Source organism: Daucus carota, chromosome 9 (assembly GCF_001625215.2).
Source record: "Daucus carota subsp. sativus chromosome 9, DH1 v3.0, whole genome shotgun sequence".
NCBI classification, from domain to species: domain Eukaryota; kingdom Viridiplantae; phylum Streptophyta; class Magnoliopsida; order Apiales; family Apiaceae; genus Daucus; species Daucus carota.
The window spans coordinates 9250569-9263882 of record NC_030389.2 but is presented as its reverse complement, the minus strand read 5'-3'; the positions used below and the strand labels follow the sequence as shown (position 1 = coordinate 9263882).

At 33.8% G+C, this 13314-nt stretch overlaps 1 protein-coding gene across 2 annotated transcripts; it reads left to right on the top strand.

Moving 5' to 3' along the window:
- Nucleotides 1-6764: 6764 nt before the first annotated feature.
- Nucleotides 6765-12378, top strand: LOC108202788 (AT-hook motif nuclear-localized protein 15). Of its 2 annotated transcripts, XM_017371327.1 has the most exons (3): nt 6765-6846; nt 11184-11271; nt 11386-12378. In XM_017371327.1, the coding sequence occupies exons 1-3, from the start codon at nt 6832-6834 to the stop codon at nt 12249-12251; spliced, it is 969 nt and encodes a 322-aa protein (XP_017226816.1). In that variant the 5' UTR covers nt 6765-6831; the 3' UTR covers nt 12252-12378. The 2 variants fall into 2 exon arrangements, with proteins under 2 accessions (XP_017226816.1, XP_063941615.1); XM_064085545.1 differs by having other exon boundaries at nt 11184-12378.
- Nucleotides 12379-13314: the final 936 nt, after the last annotated feature.

Below are 13314 nucleotides of genomic sequence, written 5' to 3'. Positions count from 1 at the left end.
CTAGCTTTTAGTCGGTTTCTGACTTATTCCTGACTTTAAGCCGATTTCTAACTTATTACACACACAAACATTTTCCAGCTTAAAGTTAGAAATAGTTTTAAGCCCCAGCTTTTAGTTGCACTAAACAAAAAAGCCCCAGCTTTATGTTGATACAAACAGCCTCTAAGTACAATTTGAGTTATAACTTGACAAAAAAAAGAAAGAAAAGTTTTCCGTTACAGTACTCTTCTAATTACAACTCTCTATTTTATAGGTGGGATATCAGTAGCTTAGACAAACTTCCTGATTACATGAGAGTTTGTTATCAAGCTTTACTGGATGTTTTTTCTAAAGCCGAAGAAGAGATGGTAAAGGAGGGAGGACTGACATACGGCTTCGATCATGCAAAAAACGCCGTGAGTCTCTTAAGCGAATGAGGAACGGACCTTAATTAACATTGTTTCTTTAATAGTAGTATTTCTATTTATTTATTTTAATATGTGGTACCTGTTTGGCAAACTGTATTCATGGTTTTTCGATAAGAAGCCCACTTCTACTTTTCTTGATCTGTTTGTGTAAAAAGCCAGAAGCATAAAAGCTGGTAGCTTTGGTTTCAGGACTTGTACTTCTTTCCGAAACAGTTTAATCACTTATGAGTCTTAATTTACTTCTCCCTTCTAGTCCACTTCTTTACTTTAAAAAAGGAGCACTCTTTTAAGTTTACCCGAACGGCCCCTTAATATATAATCCGTTTGCAGTTTAAGAAGACAGTAAGACATTATCATCAGGAAGCTAAATGGTGTCATGTCGGCTACTTTCCAAAGTTTGAAGAGTACATGGGCGTTGCATGTTTATCTGCTGGCATGCGAATGTTGTCAATCACAAGCTTCGTGCTTATGGGTAATCATGTGGCAACTAAAGAAGCATTTGAATGGACGTCAAAAGATCCCTTAATTCTTGTAGCTGTATCTGAAATTGGCAGACTCGGTAACGACATCGTGGGACATGAGGTTAGATACAATAGTTTGAAGTTAGGGTACTAAAGTTTATGCTCTGTTGAAAACAGCAACATTGCTTCAACATCCTTGTTTCCAGTATACATCTTAGTTCATAACATATTTTCGACGTCAATAATTGCAGAATGAGAGGAAGAGAGCGCATGTACCATCAGCTGTTGAGTGCTTCATGCAACAGTATGGTGTTCCAAAAGAAATCGCTTATGAATCACTGCAGAATCGCCTCACAAATGCGTGGAAGGATATGAATCAGGAATGCCTCAATACAACAGCAGTTCCAAGGCGGTTGCTAACAAACGTTTACAATTTTTCATGTGCCACAAATCTTCTTTACGAGGATTATGATGGATACACTATCTCTTCAACTCGGACGAAAGAGAGGATAACCTCGATATTGATTGATCCTATTCCGGTGTGATCATTAATCACTGCCCCCATTAGCTTTTTATTAATGTAAGATAAGGAGATTTATTTGAATTTTAATATCGGTTGTTTGTGCTCTACTCTATATTTTTGTTGCTCAACTGCTCAACTAACCTAGCTCATAGATATGAGGGGGCAGTGATGCTGGAACGTTCTTTGTGTTTAAAGTCTTTTATTTTCCAATTCTAACACAACTCGATGAACGGATGATCGATACATATGAGACTAACGCCACAAGATGAAGCTTTATTAATGTAAATGAGAGTAATTTACACTTTTGCCTGTATATGTACAGGCAAAAACATAGTTCTTTTAACTTTTTTGCATTGTCGACACGCATTTCGAGAGGCATATAAACATAGTTTCATAACTTTTTTTTGAAACTTTTCTTTCTTGTATAAAAATTTAGATATAAATATTTATTCCGAAGAAAAAGGATACAAAATAATTTATCAGACTATATTTTATGAAAGCATTAGAATGTATATCAAGCCCCCGTCCCCCAATGTAAACAATTGAGCTGTAATCAATCCTTTGGTGTTCATCCCTTACAATTGGGATGATTGGTTATAAGCAGGATCACCATCCATTTCTGCTATGGCTCTCTGGCACCACTTGCTCAGCCAAATTAACAACAGACGACTATCTGTTAACAACGTTACAGTATAAAAGTATCATACATAGATAGAAATCCGCAACGGCCACCTCATAATCTATTTCCCATATGTGCTCATAAATGTGTAAATCATGTGTTAGGGATATATTGATTGAGAATTGTAGCCGAAGAATCAATTGTATTTTTATGTTTTAATGTCTCTTTAATTAGAGAAGATCATTTGTTACTCCATAAACTTATTACGTGGCACTAATCGTGCATTGTGATTTGTATGAGCTCTATATAAAGAGCCTTTTGATTAATAAAATTATAAGCTTTCATCAAATATATTGTTTCTCTCCCTATTGTATCAAAATCATCAGCATGGTATTAGAGCTTTAATATTGTAATTAAGGGATCTGTCAATGTGAGTTTATAGTCATGACTTCCGCCATGAGAAGTTCAAGTTGGTGGAGGATTGAATCTGAGAGGGAGATGCAACCTCTTGGATACAATCCAACACTAAATCAAATAAGGGATTCTGAAAATGGGTCAACCAAACCTCCCGAGAAAGAACATGAAGGGGGTCAAGAGGATCCAATAACAAGAGGCACCAAGATGAGTGTGCATGGCGCACATGGCCATGAAAGAATTTTTTTTTTTAAATTTGTAGGTGTTTCACCATGGGGAGAAGTGTTATTTAATATTTATAAAAGGTTGATATAAAAAATTTGGTGAGAAGTGCCCCAAGAAAAATGTTTTTGGAGAGAATTGCCCCAATAAATTTGAAGTTGATGAGAAGTGCACCATGTTTATGGAGAAGAGTGCGACACGTTTCTGGAGAGAAGTGTACCATGTTTCTAAAGAGAAGTGCTTCGCGGTTGTGGAGAGAAGGCTCCACGCATGCTTGGTGATGATGAAAAGTACATCGTCATTTTCAAATTCTGAATAAATTTTACAATGTCGAATCAAAACGGAGTGTTGGAAGATTGATTCAAAATTGTAACTAAAGAATCAATTATGTCTTAATGACCTTTTAGCCCTTGAAGTTTGGGTGGAAGTTCTGATGCGGCCTCGAAGTTTAAAAACGTACATTTCGACCCTCAAAGTATCTTTGTCGTACCTTTTAGCCCTAACGTGGATCTGGATCCGGTTTAAATGTTTGCTATATATAAGCCTTACCCAACAAATGGCTTTAGAATCGTTGGATAAGAAAATAAACAGTCTTGATTTTAAAGAAGCCGCACAAAAAAAGCGCAGCCCAGTCGTCACTTGGGCCGCACTTTTTTCTGCGGCTCGTGCAGAGCTCTCTGTTACAAGCAACATTACTGAGGTCTCCTATGCACTGAAACAGCCCATAAATGGCTGATATGCCTTGCCCAGAAGTGGTCTTGTAGAATTTAGCCATAGTTGACTGTGAAATCAAAGTTGTAAATAGGGTTTTGAGATTTTGTGAATAAACCCCATTGGGTCCTCAAATTTGTGATTTGCACAACCTTTGTAAATGAAATCTGCGATGTCTTCTGACAAAGAAAACTTAAGAAGTATGAAGAAGACAAGAAAAAAAATTAAATTTTGAGACTTTACGAAGTCCATTTGATAAAAAAGATTATGGTGGCTTTCAGTTGTTTTTCTCAAATCATGACTAGTTCTCAAAAAAATATTAGTGAATGTTGTCTGCATTTACTCCGCACAATCGGCGGAAAAAAAGTGCGGCCCAAGTGATAGGCTACATTTTTTTGTTTGCGGCTCCTTTAAAATCAGGGTGTTTATTCTCTAATCCAACGATTCTGAAGCCATTTTTGTTGGATAAGACTTAAGTAGCAAACTTTTGCACCGGATCCGGACCCTATGAACATATATATCAAAATTTTCACTCCTTCCTCTCTTCCGTTCTTAACAACCATTTTGAAAACAAATTCCCCCCTCTCCACCTACCCATTTTCTTTTTGAATCTTAACACAAAAAATCTGAAATCACTCATTTTTCTATAAGAACTTTCCTCCTGCCTCCATAATTTCCTTTTACATTTGTTTATTGCACTCCACTCCTCTACAACCAAACACAATATAAGGTTCTTACAAAATAACAGCATATAATTAGCAAAATGCTTTTTTTTCTGCATATATAACAGTGGTTGCACAGAAGAGTTTAATTGTCTTCTCTCAAGGATAAAATCTAGACGGCTGCAACAAAGTAATTACCTTGAATTGGTATCTATGGCCATGGAACCTAAAACTCAGCCATCATCTGTACAAGTTCAATGTTAGAGAATTTGAACATCATTAGGGAAAACCTTATCACAGTACTATTTGTCAGTGCAGAGATGTAAATGGACTGTGCTTGTATATCTTATAATTGTCAAATGTGTACGCATTACTCGAGGTGAAAAATGTATTTGTAGCACTTGTAAAGCACCACTATTAATTGTTTCTAGCCACACCACTTGATGAATGAACTTCTATTATCATTGCCCTTGGAAAGTTAATTATGAGAATTTTGTTTAGTTGAACCTTTATCCCTTCATCAGAATACCTTGTCATGTTGACTAAACAAATTCAATCTCGAGATTCTGCTGCTACATTGTCAAATATCATATTATTTTGTACATGGATACTCTAAATCATGACATTCATGTCAATAGATATAGGAAAATTACTAAACAAGTGATATGTGTCCAAATGCACGCTCAAATGCATTTATATATAAATATATTTATAAATTAATATCATATAATTGTGAAGGATAAGGTGAATTAATTGTTATTTATTTATTTATTATTTACTTAAGCTATTTATTCACTTATTCATTAATATTTATTCAATTCATTTATTATTTTTTTGAGTATAAATTCAATTTAATAATGAAAAGGCATACGGCATCTGCAGAAACAGTCGCGTCGAACAAACATAACACAGAAACAATCGCCGATTAATCCATTATTCATGGAATCACGCGATTTGTTCAAGATGAGATATTCACAAGTATCCTCTTCTCCACATCCGGTTGGAGTTAATCATGTTTGAGCTATCGACCATAATTGCAATCTCTTAACACACCGCAAGAAAAACCGTGTATTTTTTACCCAACGCAGTCCCATTTAAGGTCAAACTCGCATGACACCAACTCAAGGCTAAAATTGACCGATTAATTTTGACTGCTCACATATTTGACCGAAAATGGTCAAAATTAGTTTTCTGTCAAATTTATCTGGTCAATTTTAAAATGACGGGCCCACAAAACATGGAGGGAACTTTCCCGCCAAAGCTTGATTCAATGACATTATCAAAATTGACCGATCACGGTCAAATTTGTTTGCGGTCAAAATTCTTTTCTAGGCTAGAATTCTGTCGCACAAAGTTTAAATAAATAAATAAATAAATATATGTTTGATTGGAGTCGGTCAGAAATGTAATTATTTTGACCGGGGTCGGTCAATTTACCCTTCCCAAATTGAATACCTACTGGCTATTTATGCCGCTTTCCCTTTCTCTCTTCTATTCTCCCTTTTCCACCATTTCTCTTCTTTCATGTCATATATATATATATATATATATATATATATATATATAATATTCTTCTCAACAACATTGATATCATCAAGTAAGTATCACATTCTAGTATTTAAATTTTACTAGGGTTTTTTTCTTTAAATAATATAAATTCAATACCTAATTATGATAATTATATAGGTTAAATTGTGTTTTCTAAATTTTTTTAAATTAGTGTAGAGTGTTGTTTGTGAAATTGGTATAAATGTTTGATGGTACTCATGTATGATGAAGTCAGTATAGATGTGTGTATTAGTACACATTTTAGGTATGAGTTAATTAGAATTTTGTGATTTTATTTTATTTGCATTTATATTGAATTGTGTGTATATTTTGTTGATGACATCCGATCGTAGTTGGGTTGGTCGTAGTCGATACAATGAGTTGAAATATATAACGGAAGAATACAAGAATGGTGTGGATAGTTTTCTTAAATTTGCTTGTGATAATCTTGAAGATGAAGATGAACCTTATGAGATGTCCATGTCAAAAGTGTAAAAATAGGTATTTCAAAGATCCTATAGTGATGTGAAAGTTGATTTGTATCTTCATGGGATTATGCAATGGTATACCAAATGAGATTTACACGGGAAGAAGGATATCGTGGTACACAATTCTAATAACAAAGAGTCGAGAAGTAAATGAAAGTTTGACATCTAAAGAAACAAATAGAGCAAATGAAGATGCTTTCCACAATGAGGTATTAAATTCTTCATCATCAAATGTGGAAAGAGTGATTATTCGTGATCCCACAATTTTTTTTATTGATTTGACAATGTTTGAAAGCAATCATTTGGATGACTATGAAGAAGAACAAATTGCAAGTGACAATGAAGATCAAAATGAAGATATGGATGATGATGACCAAAGTGATGATGATGATTTAGTTTAATTTATTTTTGGTTTAATCAAATTTGTATTAATACTCATTGTGATAATTTGTACTAAATTAACCAAATTTATAATTATGCCCTTAATATTTCTTTTTAAGTATTTAAAATTAAATTGATTTAATTACTATGTTTTGTTGCTCTGTTTTATTTGATTGCTCTATTTTACTCCAGTAGCTACTGCCGAGAAATCCATATGTTCGCTTTTTTTTTACAGAGCCCGGTCAATTTTAATGTTTGACCGAAAACGGTCATATTTACCAAATATATAAATACAACTAAAGTTCCCCTTTTTCCCCGTTTCTCACATTAGCCTCTTCACAGACGCCGCTCTTCAGAACTAGGGTTTATTCTCTGTCATAAAACTCTTTCAATCCATGGCTATATCTCAGGTAATAACCTCGATTTCATCTATATACATGTATATATATGTATGTTTAGTCCGTAACATCGATTTTTCTCGGTGTTTGTTTGCTTGCTAGTTTCAGTGTTCGTCTGCCCGGACTTACTGTTGATTTGGTTGCTTCCCTCCATTTAGATGACTTACTTCTATTAGTCTACTAGATGCTAATTTCTTGAACTCTCTGTTTGTTGTGGATGTTATTTTTAGTGGATTCTGATTTTATTTAACTATGAACTTTGAATTTTCGTGAAAATTTGAACTTTGAAAACAATAGTCAAAATTGACCGAAAACGGGTCAAAATTGGCAGCAACTTTAAATGGTCAAAACTAACCGGTCAATTTTATCCGGTCAAATTTAACTATATTTGACCGGAGATGGCTAAAATCCACTAAGCTATGACTGACCGCCGTTTCCAATCAAAATTAACTAAATTTGACCGAACCCGGTCAAATTTAACTAAATTTGACCGGATATGACGGTCAATTTTACCCGTTTTCTAGTAGTGACATTTTTTATCACTAAATCAAAGATCATACTCTCACAAACAAAGGAGAGAAAAACCAAAGCTCTCACCAAGGAGAGAAACAACCTAACTCTCACCAAGGAGAGACTACACCAGATCAAAATAATAACTAAAGATAAATAAACTTTAGATGTGAAGCGGAACCACAGAAACAAGAGAAATCGGACTGAAAATCCACCCGCTTGAAACAGAGAAGAAAGACAACGAAATCTCCGATGGTTTTAGATCTAAGAATTCCCCCGAGATTGGATCTGAAGTAGAACCACAAAAACAAGAATCGGACTGAAACCCACGCGCTTGGAAGAGAGACAACGAAATCTCCGATGGTTTTAGATCCAAGTTTCCTGAAAAGAAGTATTATTCAAAAACTAAGAAGAAAACAAAGTAATCAACTGATTCGGGGCTTTCCACCGGTGAAAACCGATGGAACCAGCGCCTATGATAAGAGAGAGGGAGAGAATTAGGGTTAAAAGAGAGGCTAGAATTCATTTATTTAATTAATGCTATCTTTATTTACTGATACTCTTTTATTTTAATTCACATATAGGGTAGTATCAAAGGATAAGTATTTACTCTAGTATTATTGATCATAGGTCAGAGTAGGAGACTCGACAAGGAGCCAGTTCAGGTTCAATTCTAAAAGTCACAACTATCAGCCACAGACCTGTAAGACGAGTGTACAATCTATCCTATCTTGATTCATTCTTCTGAATCTAAATTGTGTATGTTATATCTAGAATCCTATTACAGGATGATTTGACTAGCTAGTGAATTCTTTATGTAAAGTACTTTTGTCCCCGCATAGGATGATAATGAAACTTGAACATCTTTTATCTAATTTAAGAAATCACAGAACACTATACTTCACTATCATAGTAATCAAACAGTATCCATCTCTGATTATTTCCCTAAACGCCAACACTTGGCATAATTGCTTTACACCTGATAATTAAATTCTTACTACATATATATTGGAACTTCCCTTAGCTTGAACTATCCAGAATTATTTTCACTAATAGAACTTAGCAAAATATTATTTGGTTGTCCCTACCTAGCAATAACCTCAAACCCTGTACTTAACTTGAACATTTTTCCTTCGATAAATTGAGTCTCCACGCTGAACAAAACTAGATCATATACCCTTTTCTCCCTAAAAACTATCCATTAGAAACTTGGCATAATAATTCAGTTTAGCTTGCTTAAATAAAATTCAGGAATTTTTCCATTGTTAAGTATTGGATTTAAAAGTTAAGAATCAAATCACTCATCATGAAAATATTTTTGAAGGAATTGGATGGAGACCAAGATGCCCGTCCAAATTATTATTTTATTATAAGTCAACGTGTGTCTAAGGATCCTTTATATTTAAGAATCGCATTATATGTGGTTTAGAGCTATGTCATGGGCTAATCACCCAACTTAATTCGTAGCATCTTATCAAATTTCCAATTCAACATCTATAACTGATCAATTTTGCTTTTGTGTTGACTAATCTTCTATTCTAGATTTTTTGTTTATTTAATCCTCTTGTTCTTTTATCACGTTTTTTTGACAAAAAAGTCTTATTCTTTTATCACTAATTCTATTTATCTGAGATTTTGCACTTGCTGAGCTTTGGCTCAATTATGGTATTTTTATCTTACACTGAAATCTGAGAACAATGAGATTCATCGAAGTAACTTGTTAGACGACGTGAGGGTCTGGGTATGCCTAGAGGCTTAAGTGAGAACTTTCAGAATGGATTTAGAATCAGATTTAAATAGTTGTTTTGATCTATAATAACTTTGGATTTGTAGATTGTATTGTTTATACTCATGCCTGTGACGATCCCTGTGTAGAAGTATTGTTGACTTATATTAATAGTATGATATTATGTTGTTTTTCATTATATACTTATATTATCATATTATTATATAGGAATTCGGGTGTGTTGCACCAATAATTATAATTTTGTGTTGATTTAGTTTCTTAAATAAGTGATGTGTCGAATTGAATTAGTGTTGATTTTATGGACAGGGAACCAACGACAAAGAATGTACAATATTGATTGAACTTGAGATAAATGGTTTTTTGAGACACTAGCCTGAATTGACTAAATTTTGACATTTTCTTTTATGCATAGCATGTTATTCATTGAATACGAATCTAAAACTGGCTAGCTTGGTAATATATTTTGGCACTATGATTATGAATGAAAACTTGTATTGTAATGTTAAAGAAATGTTTAAATCAAAGGAGAAATTGAAATGTTGTGACTAGAAATTCTTTTTATTAGTTAACTTGTAAGTATAGAGTCTAAACTTAAATGCTTGATATACTTCACATATATATATGAATTGAATTTTACCGATTTATATCCTGTCAACTCTCACAAGACAAGTCAGTATGGTACTTAATTACTAGATTGTAGCATCAAAATTGCCAAATAATCACTTAATAGTATGCCGGAACAAGACACGAGTGGTAGATGCCAACGACTTAAAAGATGGTTGCATTGTATTTTCAGAACTGGTCCTTTAGTTCGGATATGATTTATTTTCCTATTTTTTAAATGTGAGGATATTAATGCTTAATGCTCATAGGGTGATAGTAAGAGTAAAATGAATTAAGATATTTAACTTGATTTTATTAATCAATAAAATATGATTTTTTAAAAAAAATATACAAATAACATAAATTTAAAATAATTTATAAAAATTAATGCAGTTCAACTACTAGCAAAAAACCTAAATAATCACATTTCACTCCCCATATTCGCTTAATTATCTTACATATAATTTTTAGTAATTAGTCTTGTAACCAACCAAGTGAGTATATATTATTCCATTGAGATAAATTTTGACAATCATTATTAAGCTGTTATCAATCCTATGAGTATATATTATTCCATTGAAATAAATTTTGACAATCATTATTCAGCTGTTATCATTCTATTGAGATAAATTTGGACAATTGTTGTTTAGGTGTTACCAATTCTATGAACATATATTATTCCTTTGAAATAAATTATCACAATCATTATTTAATTGTAAGCAACTAGTATGAAATTAAATAAATCGTACTTCAATTATTTTGTCTTCAACTACTCCCTCCGTCCCACAATACAAGTCTCTTTTGAAGGAAATTTTTGTTCCATAATACTTGTCCACCTTTTTGTTTTCCAATGCAAATAAATTGTCAATATTCCAAAATTACCCTTCTTGAAAGTTGTATAACAATTAATGGGGGTTGAATAAGATTCTACATGCATGCATTTATTAGGGGTACAAGTAAGAAAATGTTGTCTAATTAATACTTTCTTAATATACGTAATTTTTCCAAAAGAGACATGTATTGTGGGACGAAGGAAGTATCTTTTGCATATTTCATTAAATGCTATTTCAGGAACCGCTTAAATATAAATTTTTGTTTCATTTCCAAGATATAATTAATGTTACAATTCAAATTACATATTTATTTAATTGAAATTATTTGACATGTCATGGAAGTATTTTGTCAAATACTCCCTCTGTTCCACTATTATGGGACAGAGGGAGTAACAAATACTATCTTCGTTTCAAAATGATCGTGACTTTGATTTTTTGCACGTACTTTGAGGTCTAAAAAAGCACTTTTATAAATCATTTTCAAATTTTGTTTTTCTCAACAGTGTTCAACATCTATATTTTTATTTTAAAAAAAAATTAAAAAAAATGCTTGAAAATATGTTTTCTTTACGTTTCAAATGATTTTGTCATGGAGTGAGTAAATGGGAATCGAAAGAGTATTGTCTTACAGCTGTAATACACCCATGTATTTTCAGCTCAGAGCCGGTGTTATTAGAGGACTTCCTCCGAACATATCATTCACGCCTCAGCTCTCAATCCCTTACTCATCAGATCTTACTTTCGGTATGAATTACTTCAATAATTCTGTTCATGTCACAACTCCAAACACAATGCCTCATGCTTATTCCGCGCAAAACGATTTAATCAACGGGGCAAGCCCAATTTTTAATAATGCAGGGGGTGTTGCTGTGAGTAACACGAGTGCAAGTCGTGCTGGACGCCCTCGTGGATCCCGGAATAAACCCAGAGGAGAGGATTCTGCACCCATTACGGTTATTTTGAAGGTGCCACGTGGCGTTGATCTGATTGATTGGGTGGTCAGTTATGCCAGCTCAAAGAAGGCTCATCTCACTATTCTCTGTGGAAGTGGAAATGTGCTTCGGGCTGATCTGAGTCACATGGGGTCTCAGGCTCCTCCGATAACATTTACTGAACCACTTAGCCTGATTACTATGTCAGGGATGTTTTTGTTCTCTGGCTCGAAAGACGGTCCTCTTGCCTTGTTTAATGTCACATTGGGCAGACTCAGCGGGGACATCGTTTCGGGTACTGCAGTCAGTATGATAACCATGGATGAGGTCACGTTGACTGCAACTGTTTTCTACAATCCAGAAATGTTGGCTGTTAGGGCTACCGAGGAAATGGCTATGGAGTCCAATTACAATCTGTTGAGTGGAAGGAACTTGAAATGGTCTGTGGTCCTGAGTTTCGAACCAGGGACTGATGTGATCAAGGCCTTGGTACAATTTGCGAGGTACTATTCTCTGAATTTTTCGGTTCTTTGTTGTAGCGGACTTGTATCAGAAGTTGACATTGGTAATTCGAGGTCCCATCCCCTGTCTGTAGATGTTTTGGGAAATTTTCAGATAATTTCGTTTTCAGGGACCTGTAATGGTCGCGTTGCTAATTCTCTGGATGACATTCAGAAGTCTTTTGTTGTTTCGATGGTGAGTCAGAATAATGTTCTTACAAATGGAACAGTGGTTAAGAGCATGAAAGCGGCTAGTTATGTTACTGTAGTCGCGTTAGCAAAGGATGCTTAATTTTATGTGTTTGAATTGGATAGCGTCTGAGGTCCATTATCATTGCTCTGTATGAATTAAGTTGAATTTTTTTGCTTCTGATATATCATAATATTGTATTGGTTTGAAGTTATGCGTGCTTGAAATATATGAATATTGTGAAATAATTTGTTCATGTTCTTTTTTGTATAGCACGCTACTCATTGATTGCGAATCGAACGCTAGCTAGCTTGATAACATATAAAAAAATTTAAATGTTGTGACTAGATTTTTTTTTCAGTTAACTTGTGTGTAGATTCTAATCCTAAATGCTTGATACTTCATTAATATATGAAATCAAGTTTGGCCGGTTTATATCCTGTCAACTCTCACACAACAAGTCAATGTTGTACTTAACAGATTGTTACATCACATCTGCCAAATAATCAATTAGTAGTACGCCGGAACAAGACAAGAGTCAATATGATAGAGTGCCAAGGGCTTAACAGATTGTTGCATCGCATCTTTAAAATTGGTGTTTTAGTTTGAATATGATTTAAATGTTGTTATTTTCTAAATGTGCGAATATTAGAGCTTAGTGCTCAGAGAGTGAGAGTAAGAGCATAATGAATAAAGATATAGTTCCTCTTCTAAATATGATCCCCTTATTGACCCATGAAATATAACAAAATTTAACCAACATATATAAATAACATAAATTTGAGATAACCTATAAAAATAAATGCAGTTCAACTACCAGCAAAGATACCTAAATAATCACATTTCAGGGAACTGTGATGGTCGCGTTGCTAATTCTTTGGATAATATTCAGAAGTCTTTTGTAGTTACAATGGGGAGTCAGAATACTAACCTTAAAAATGGAGCACTGGTTACAACATGAAAACAGCTAGTTATGTTACTGTAGTCGCGTTAGCAAAGGATGTTTAGTTTTATATGTTTGAATTGGGTCGCGTTCTAGGTCCATCATGACTGCTCTGCAGTATGATCAATTAAGTTGAATTTTTACCTTTTTCTTCTGATATATGATCATACTGTATTGTTTTGAAATTATGTCTGCTTGAAAGAAATGAATATTGTGAAATAA